At 32.6% G+C, this 10,764-nt stretch overlaps 1 protein-coding gene and 1 long non-coding RNA gene across 2 annotated transcripts; both read left to right on the top strand.

Annotated features, from left to right (window-relative positions):
• The first annotated feature begins 599 nt into the window (after window positions 1–599).
• On the top strand, window positions 600–1,464 carry LOC120158620 (syntaxin-51-like). Its single transcript, XM_039169438.1, has 2 exons — window positions 600–992; window positions 1,154–1,464. The coding sequence occupies exons 1-2, from the start codon at window positions 778–780 to the stop codon at window positions 1,368–1,370; spliced, it is 432 nt and encodes a 143-aa protein (XP_039025369.1). The 5' UTR covers window positions 600–777; the 3' UTR covers window positions 1,371–1,464.
• A 41-nt stretch (window positions 1,465–1,505) lies between these two features.
• Window positions 1,506–2,201, top strand: LOC120158621. Its single transcript, XR_005519251.1, has 3 exons — window positions 1,506–1,538; window positions 1,646–1,690; window positions 2,029–2,201. It is a non-coding gene; the product is annotated as an uncharacterized LOC120158621 (long non-coding RNA).
• Window positions 2,202–10,764: the final 8,563 nt, after the last annotated feature.

Below are 10,764 nucleotides of genomic sequence, written 5' to 3'. Positions count from 1 at the left end.
TGTGATATAAAAAATTATTTTTTATTAAATATTTTTTATTTAATTTTTTAAATAATTATGATGTCGTCCGATTTTTCCGACCGATCGAACTGGTTCAACCGGTTGAACCGGTGAACTGATAGCATGACCGATCCGTTAACCGGTCCTGTTTTAAAAATCATGCCGTACTGTGAAAAATTCATCGTTTTTCCAGTGAGATTCCTTATAAGATTTCTTCTCCCCTCCCTTTCTACTCCCCGCTAGCATATATTTCTCGGTCCGAGTCACTTAAATCTGCATAGTCTTGCTAAAATTTTAATCTCAATGGATGAAACTCTCGGCCAAATTCCTACCCAGAACAGTGGTTCGGTTATGCCTGATCTGACATTTTTAATTTTAATAATGTGCTTGTTTCTTTATGCTTCCTCTGTTAAGTTTTGGTTGTTGTATTGGACTGTTTGGCTGCTTCAATGGTTTTACTGTTTGCTTTTAACCTTGATTATTCCAAAAATATTATGATTCCAGTCTTTCACTCTCCTCGTGAACGTTTCAGATTCCCTTCAGATTATGATTCCAAAATCCTTGTCTGCAGCAACCTCCCTCAACCCTTCAGATTCCCCAAGCTTCCCCAACAATGAACCAGCAGAATCCTCCGATGCAGAACTTAAAGCCTGACCAATGCCCTAACCTTCCAAACCTCCCTTCATTTTTCTCTTATTTGTTCTTCTTTCATCCTCTGATTGTGTGTATATTGTGTGCTTTTAAATAATCTTTTAATTTGATTGCCATTCCAGGTCAATGGCAGCTTCATCAGACACGTGGATAAAAGAATATAATGAAGCAGCAAAAATTGTTGATGATATCAATGGCCTGATATCTGAGAGGATTTCCTTACCTGCATCAGGACCAGAAACTCAGCGTCACTCATCGGCTATTAAAAGGAAGATTACGATTTTAAGGACTAGACTTGATGGATTGCAGTCCCTTTTGTCTAGACCTACTGGGAAGCCCTTGTAAGTTATCTTAATTGTGGAGCAAATAGGAGTGAATTGATATTGTGTTTAGTAATTTTGATCATGTCTGCTGGGATTTTCATAAGATATGTCGAATTGGAATATGTTGTAATATGAGGAATAAACTGTCCTTTTGTCAATACTTCATATTTTGGTTACAGAACAGAGAAGGAGATGAACCGTCGCAAGGATATGGCTGCAAATTTGAGATCAAAAGCAAATCAGATGGCTTCTGTATTCAATAAGTCAAATTTTGCAAACCGAGATAACTTGTTAGGGCCTGAAACAAAGGTTGATGCCATGAGTAGGACTATAGGGTTGGATAACTCTGGTCTTGTTGGTCTTCAACGACAAATCATGAAAGGCAAGTTATTTTAGTTTCAAATGGCATCCCTGCTGGATTGTATAATTGCTTTAGTTTCCTAAACTGATGAACGTGTCTTTTTCAAGCAGAGCAAGATGAGGGTCTTGAGAAGTTGGAGACAGTATTAAGTACAAGCATATTGCATTGGCGGTCAATGAAGAACTTGATCTGCATACCTCATTGTATGTTGCTCTTATTCTTTCTTTGCTTCTAATTTCTTTAAAGCAGATGCTTGGTGAAGACTGATTCACAGTCAGTAAACTTTATGTTGTGCTCCCTCTCAATGCAGGATGACCTAGACGAACATGTTGATGTTACCGATTCTCGTCTACGGGTAAAAGACTTGCTATTAATTAACATTTTAAATGCATAGCACAATATATTCCTTTTGCTTTTGAAAGGTATGATACCGAATGACTGCTGTTTAATATATTTATCCAGCCCCCTACTAGAAATAGGCATTCCTATAATGACTTTAAGCTCGAATATGTCATGTTGTGGGAAATCTCTGGTGATGAATCTTGTTAGGAGGAAGGATGAATTCATGGTCATTCAATTGTGTTTAGAATAGACAAAAAGATCTCAAGTAAACTAAGAATTAGATGACTTTTAGTTATTTAAATTATACTGTCATAGTGGATTCTAAGGATTTAGTTTTCTTTGCTAACACAGAGTGCAGAAAAACCTAATAATTTTGAACAAGCGAACCAAAGGTGGTTGTTCCTGTACGTGCATGCTATTAGTCGTTATCGGAATCGTGATTTTGGTTGTCGATATATACCTTCTGATAAAATATTTGTAATTACCAATAATTGCAAACACAACAATTTCTCCATTGTTGTATGCGGGTGTCGTGAGTGGAGTTGGTTTTCAGTTCTTACCTCCATGTTGGAAACTTATTATTTGCCTTTGTGCGCTCCCTTTTCCTTGTATGTTCTCAGAACTATGTAAATTACAAGTAATTTAAGTATTGTAGACAAATTTTAACTATTTAGCATATATTATTTCTTTTGTTGACGAATCTAAAACATTGTAGCCAGCATCAACTAGATGTTATCGGGGATTAAATTTTAACTATTTATCATATTTTTACATAAATTATATAAAATTTAATATTAATTAAAATTAAAATAATACATGGTATATTTAAATACTCAAGTAATATTTTATCAATAGATAGAATTTTTATATAAATAATTTTTATTTAAATAGTTAGAATTTCACTTGTTAAAAAATATAGAAAAAGAACAATTTGGTAAAACATACATTCCAGTAATCTTTTATTCCTTCAACCAAATAATGTAATCTTACATTCCTGTCAAACCAACTAAACACAGTAATGTAACATTCCCAGTAATCCTATTCCATGGTAATATTTTATTCCTACTGGTAATCTTACATTCCATGAACCAAACGCACCCTTAGGGTTTTGTGTTTTCCTATAATTGTTGGGATAATTATTACACATGTCATTAAGAAATAATGTATTTGAAGCGTTGGTCTTCATATTTTTTCCTTCCATTTTGGTTACTTCATGTACATTAAATGTTTCCCTGAGCTTTCGATTAATACAATTTAGTCCATAATTGAATTCATTTATTTATTTATTTATTAAATGTGTTTAATGATTATATATGGTTGCTAACTTTACAATTATTTATTTTAGTCACCGATTAAACCTTTAAATAGATCATTTAGATTTTAACTTCTTTTGTATTAATTATTAATTAGAATTAGTAATTAAAACCCTTAGATTTTTAGACATTTAGATTTAGTCACTCTTTAGAATTTGAATTTTAATAAGGTCCTTTAAATTTTAGAATTCTTTTAGTTTAGTTCTTAACTTTAATTTATAAGTTTAGAACTCCATTAATTAGATCATTAGATTAAATTTATAGATTAGATCAAAGACCTTAAGATTAGGTTCTTTAGTATTAACCACTAATTTAGAATAAATTTGATCCTTCTAAGTCTAATTACTTTTAATAGAGTTCAATTAATTTCACAAATTTTAGATTCTCATTATAAGCACATAATTGAGATTAATTATAAGCAGTTGTTTATTTTCTAATATTGAAAAGAGCGCTCCTAAAATAAATGGATTTTCAATTTTAATATTAGTAAATAAATAAATATTTTTTTTAAAAAATGGTCTCTTAAAATTAAATTAGGTCCCATTAATTAATGAATAAATATCAACTCATCATTCCTCAATAACATGATTAATTGTTTAATCCCTAATTTTTTTATGTATTTATTATTTGCTTTTTTTAAAAAAAATCTTTCAATGAAATTTTTTAAAACATTTTTAATTAAATCATAAGAAATGATTCCCTTAACACTTTCTTCGTTAATTAAAATTAAATAAATGATTTCATATTTTCCCTATTTTATTAAAAAATATAGAAAATGCCAATAATATTTCAATTAAAACATTAGAAATAATTCCCTTAATGTAACCAGGAAGTTATTTTCTTCATTAATTAGAAATAATAAAAAATATTTTTTAAGTTTTTTTTTTATTTTTCTTAGAAACCAAATAATCTTCTAATATTCTGATTAAAACACATAAGAAATTAGGACACCCAAAAATAATATTTGTTCAAAAAATTTTTCAAAAATTGTCAATCCCATTCTTATCTTTGGCCAATTTTGATCATTGTAATTCATGCGCTTCAAATAAAAGTCATCGACGACCCTTTTCTCAAAACACTTTGTTAAGCAGGAAGACAATTCAGCTTATTTACAATGATCTTTTGGGCCCTTCACTAGTTTCATCTATTGATAAAAAATTATATTACGTAATATTTGTTGATCAATTTACTAGATACACTTGGCTTTATACTCTCCAATGAAACAATGAGGTTCAATCAATTTTTTCAATGTTTAAACCTCTTGTTGAAAACTATTTTCCAAAAAAAATAATTTCATTTTACACTGATGGTGGTGGTGAGCTTGAAGGCCTAAAATAATTTCTTCAAAATAATGGCATCGAACATCTTGTTTCACCACCATACACACCTCAACAAGTAGCCTTGGTTGAATGCACTCATCGCCATATAATTAAAACAATTAAAACAATTCTCCATCAAGCATTGCTACCTTCTGCTTTTTGGTCCTTTGCATGTCACTAAGTTGTTTATCTCATAAATAGACTTCCAACAAAAGTATTAGATGATCAATCCGCATATCAAAATTTATTTTGGTGAAATACCAAATTATAAAAATATTTATACCTTTGGATGTCTTTGTTATCCCTGGTTAAAACCATATTCAAATCATAAGTTAGAACCTCGATCAACACCTTGTGTTTATTTAGGCTACTCCTATACTCATCACAGTCATCAGTGTTTTGATCCTATCACTTACAAGGTTTTTGTGTCAAGAGATGTTACTTTCTATGAAAATAGTTTTCCTTTTTCAGACATATTTTCTCATTTACAATAGGATTATATTACACCTGCACCTAAAAATTCTGTTAATTATGCTATGCCACCATGTTTTGATGAGATTCCACTAATTATTCAGGTTGCTCCTCAAAGGCAAACACGACTATTCTTCCCCATAATAATATTTAATTAAGGATATTTAATAATAATCATATTATTATATGGACTTTATTATCTTTCAGTTTGTGTTAGACACAAATATATAACTGAAAATAACAGTGACAATGTATTTATTCAATAAAATCGGTAAATAAAATGTATCCATACAATCATTATATGATTGATCTTTAGGCATACAGCTGCATCAACTTCTGCCCCGCCACAGTTCCTGTACCAACTTCATCACCTAATCAGGTACCTCTTTCCTCTAATTTTTCTTCCACTTGTCCACCTTTGCAGCACTATTATCGTCGAATTTAATAACATCGACAACTTGCACCTACTATTCATCCCTCACCCCTACAACCCTTATCACTGCCTCCACCTCGATTACTGCTTTATCCCCTATCGATACTGTCCCCTAACCAACCCATGTTCATCGACCAGTTACTCATTCACAAAACAATATTGCCGAACCAAAACCCATTTTTGATTATCTAACCCATACTACACCCGTCTCTCTTCCTTCCATGTATAAACAAGCCCCAAAAAGTGCACAATGGCGAGAAGCTATGAAACTTGAGTTTGATGCTTTAATGAACAATTATACTTGGGAACTAGTTCTATCGTATGCTTCAAAAAATATTGTAGACTGCAAATGGTTTTTCATGATAAAGACCAAACCTGATGGCACCATTGATCGATACAAAGCTCGTTTTGTCACCAAAGGGTTCACACAACGGCCCAATGTTGATTATCATTCTACTTTCAGTCCTGTAATCAAACCGATGTCTTTTCTACTCATTCTCTCTCTTTTTGTTCAACATAATTGGCCTTTGCATCAATTAGATGTCAACAATGCCTTCCTCCAAGGTCACCTTGCTGAATCTATACACATGTGACAACCTCCGGGGTATGAGCATCGTTATTATCCTTCATATGTTTGTAAACTAAACAAAGCCATTTACGGACTTAAGCATGCTCCTCATGCTTAGTACTCTAAATTTAAGAATTATCTTGTTCATACTAGTTTCTGAACATCCAACTCTGAATCATCGTTGTTTATATATAGTCGTGAAGGTAATATAATTTACATCTTAGTATATGTGGATGACCGGCAAAATTTTTGAAATAATGATATGAAATTTTTTTTTCTTGAGAGAAAGTTGTTGAAAAATTAATTGTTGAGATAGGGCGTTTGCTACAGCTGTATCCTTGGTCGCCAGGTGGTCCGAACGACTTCTGTAGGTTGCCAGGTTGTCCAAGCGACCAAGAAAGGTCGCCAAGCAATCCATGCTTTGGTGTTTGCAAAAATGAAAGCATGAATCTGGGTTCTATATTTTAGTTTTTTTAGGTTAAACTATACAAAGACCACCCAACTAGTTTTTTCCAATTCAACAACTATTTTTGAATTCTTGTCAATCAGATCACCTAACTTAATTAATCACTGGTATCGATCTATTGACGACTAATCCAGATCGACAATTAATGGAAGTGATGACATGACAGTTAATAATGAAAGTATATTGATTTGATAGTAAGATTTAATAATGATTACTAAAGTTATTTAATAATTATTAAATATTTAAATAGATTTTATTCAATTTAAATCGAATTTATAAATAGTTGAATTTATAACTAGTATGCGCTCCCTCATGCATGTTGCAATAATTTAATGTGATTTGCAACAGCCCCTCCCCTCATTCATGCAGCAATAATTGCTGCAATAATTTAACGTGATTTGCAGCAGCCCATGTTGTGTTTATTGGATTAAAAAAATTAAACTCAAGTATTTTAACTAATAATAACATGTGTTTGTTGCTAGTTGATTTCAAAGAGGCATGAACCACATGCAAATAGGAGCATGTCCCACTTGATTAACTAGAAAAATTATAGGTAATTTTTAATCATTTATCTAATATGTTAATCGATTATATCAAATCGAATTTTGGGTAATTGTATAGACACTTAGGTAATTGTATTGATTAAATATAAATAACATAAAACTATTGATTTTGCGAACCTTAAATCCTAAACCCTAAAATATTTTAGTTATTGTTGAAAACCCTAAACCCTAAATCTTAAACCTTAAACCTTAAACTCTTAATACAAGATAAGTAACCCTAAACCCTAAAATATTTTGGTTATTACTGAAAACCTTTATAAATTCATGGTATGTTGAGGGCAATGAAAGGGGTAGAGGATGGTGATATCTACCATGATGGTGGTTACAGATTTGTTTTTTGTAAGAAGAAATTGATTGGAGGGAGAATGGTTAGGGTTTAGTGTTTAGGGTTTAAAGTTTAATATTTAGGGTTTATAGTTTAATGTTTAGGGTTTAGGGTTTTAACAACTACCAAAATATTTTAGGGTTTAGAGTTTAGGGTTTGCAAAATCAATAGTTTATGTTATTTATTTAATCGATACTTTACTAAATTTTTATATATATTCAACAAACAAATATAACTTAAACTATTTAACTAACAAACTAATTAAATTAAATTAATAAATCCCTCCAATAATAAATGATTAAAGGAAATATTTGTAAATTATTAGATCTTCGAATTGAAGTTGAATTTATGTAATTATTAGATGGTGCCATGTGTCACCATTTGATTAAAGGAAAAATTAAATTAAATTAAATTAATAAATCCCTCCAATATCGTGACATGTGTCCTTATAATTGGAGGATTAAATATATTGAATTAATTTAAATTATGACCAATTTGATAGATTATGTAAGTAATAAGGACTAAATGTAAATTATACAAATTTTATTAACTGTCATGTCATCACTTCCATTAATTGTCGATCTGGATTAGTCGATCAATAGATCGGATATCAGTGATTAATTAAAAAAAGTTAGGTGATCTGATTGACAAGAATTCAAAAATAGTTGTTGAAATGGAAAAAGACTATAGTTGGGTGGTCTTTGTTATAGTTTAACCTAAAAAAACTAAAATATAGAACCCAGATTCATAGCTTTCATTTTTGCAAACCACGCATGAAAGCATGGATTGCTTGGCGACCTTTCTTGGTCGCTTGGACAACCTGGCGACCTGCAGAGATCGTTCGGACCACCTGGCGACCAAGGATACAGCTGTAGCAAACGCCCTATCTCAACAATTAATTTTTCAACAGCTTTATCTCAAGAAAAAAAAAATTTCACATCATTATTTCAAAAATTTTGCCGTGGATGACCTCATTGTGATTGGAACATGCTCCTCTTCAATTCAATATATCATCAAGTCTGTGAGTTCCTGATTTTCATTAAAATATCTTGGTTGACTCACTTATTTTTTAGGTGTTGAAGTCATTTCCACTTCTGACATACTTATACTTTCTCAAGAAAAATACATCTATGATCTGTTTGTCGAGTTTCACATGGCATATTGTATACAAGTCTAGATGTAACAACCCGATAATATCAAATTAATATTTAATAGAAATTTGAAGATTTAATTGTGAAAATTTGTAATTTTTAGGGACTAAATTGAAAGATTTTAAAACTTGTAGCTTGTTTTAGAGTTAAAAAAAATTCAGGGACCAAGCCCTGAATTTACCCAAAAAAGTTAGGTATTTGGTTTATATATATATATGATATATGCGTAAATTAAGTTCTGAAAATCAGAACCCAATTCCTCCTAAATTTTCATTTCCTTACCTCAGTTTCCGACGACGATTCCGACACCGTCCGAATTCCGATCGTCGTTTTGAAAGTACCATCGTGTTCGTTATCGAGTCAAGAACAATCCCCTCAATTTAATTGAAGCGAAACGCTGCCAAACACTGTGAATTTCAAGTCAAAGCATCGATGTTTTTTTAAGCTCAATCGCCTAGAAAATCCTAAATTCATCGTCGATCGCTACTCCGTTTACGACACCTCCCGCACCATCGTGTTCCTTGTGCCGTTCCGAGTCCGCCGGTGTCATCCTCGATCTCCGTTGACGGCGGCACGTGGGGAGGTGGATCAGTCAAAGATTCGGCCGAGTCGAAATCGAGCTCTCCGCCGTTCAAAAATTTGAACCGATCTTTGTAAGTATCTCGAAATCGCTCAAAATAATTTTTAGAAATTTTTTCGTGATTTTTAGAGCCCCGGAGGACGTCGCACGCGCCACCGTAGGGCGAGTGAGCGACCGGTTCAACCGGTTTTCTTAAGGGTTTGACCGGTCACGACCCGTTTACCCGTTGACCCGACCCGTTTACCCGTTTACCCGATCCGACCGTTGACCCGACCCGACCCGTTGACCGTTGACCGGTGCTATTCTGGGAATTAATTAGGTTTTGGTATTATTTTGGGAATTAATTCGAAATAGGTGTTATTTTGGTAATTTTTCAAAAAATGATATTCTGGGAATTAATTCGAAATTGGTGCTATTTTGAGAATTAATTCGAAAAGGGTGCTATTTTGGTAATTATTTAAAAAAAAAGGTTATTGTCAAATGTTTGACAGTTTGTTGACCTCCTTTGACCAGAACTTTGACCGGCTTTGACCGGCTATTAAACGACCTTTGTTTTCGACCATAAATACCTATCCTGATAGTTTTCGACGTTCCGAATCCGTTTTTGGAGTCCGTTTCACTAAATTCAAACCCGAAAGTCTCCAAATCGTCAGTCAAACCCGTTGACTTTATTTTTAACCAAGAATTTGAAATTTCGGAAGGTCATACTTTATGTTTTTCGACGTTCTGAATTTGATTCCGAAGTCCGTTTTGCCAAATTCTGACCTGAAATTCCCGAATCGAGCTTGTAAACCCAAAAGGCTTAATATTTTAATATTTTGATTATTTAAATGAGATTTGGTCAAGGATTTATTCAATAAAAATATTTTATGAAGGTACTCGTGTTTCACCTGAGCAAGGATCAATTAGGTCCGGTGTTATCCGTTCGTTAGATCAGCCTGAACCGCGTACTACGAGAATTACCAGTAGGTTTCCGTATATTATTTAAATAATATTTAGATTATTTATATTAGGATTCCAATATGGATTTTTCCAATTCGTAGGATCTAGCGCTGCAGCAGAACGTGATCGACAGACCCAGTAATAGGCTTCCCTATCTGATTTCAGACTGTTACAGGTTGTTTCCCGACAGTGTTAATTATTTCTGTTTTAAAATATACATCTGAACATTATGTATATGACATCTGATTTGCCACATATTTCTGATATGATTCTGGTTACGGTATTTTATATCGATTTTCTGAATATTGAATATTCGATATCTGAAATTCTGTATACTACTGACTTGTCTTCTGATTTCCGTATTTCTGTATATTATTGTTAAGCATGAACACTTTTATGTTTTAAAGATTTAATCATTGTTTTCATTCAACATTTATGAACATCTCCATCATTGGGGGGTATTGTTGAAGGAAGTATATCCGCAGGTTCCTCGGCTTTGTCAGGGCCTTATTTTGTGTGGGCTGGGTGTATGGTTCTGGGGAACCTACACATTCTGTTGTGATGGGCTGGGGGTAGTGTTCATATTTTTTTAACGACATGATTGCATAAACCGACTTTACTGGAATATTTTTATCAGTATGTTTTTATATACACTATATGGAACACACTGGGCTTTTTAGCTCATTCTGTAGTTTTTACCCTTTTTCAGATAACAACAAACCATAAGCTAGCAGATTTGGCATCAGGAGAAATCAACTACTTTATTTTGTACGAACATATTTCTATATTTTTTCGGTTATTTTGGTGACATGTATTTTATCGTTTTGGACATATTTGTATTATTAATATTATGTTCTATATTATATTTAACGTTCTATAAGCGATAAAAAAAAAACCTCTGAATGGGATATGTGACCTGCTTAGGTTTGGGTCTATCTTACAGACCGGGTCTGCGG

Source organism: Hibiscus syriacus, unplaced genomic scaffold (genome assembly GCF_006381635.1).
Source record: "Hibiscus syriacus cultivar Baekdansim isolate YM2019G1 unplaced genomic scaffold, ASM638163v2 tig00111330_pilon, whole genome shotgun sequence".
Taxonomy (NCBI): domain Eukaryota; kingdom Viridiplantae; phylum Streptophyta; class Magnoliopsida; order Malvales; family Malvaceae; genus Hibiscus; species Hibiscus syriacus.
The sequence above is the reverse complement of the archived record's forward strand: the minus strand, read 5'-3'. Positions and strand labels throughout refer to the sequence as shown.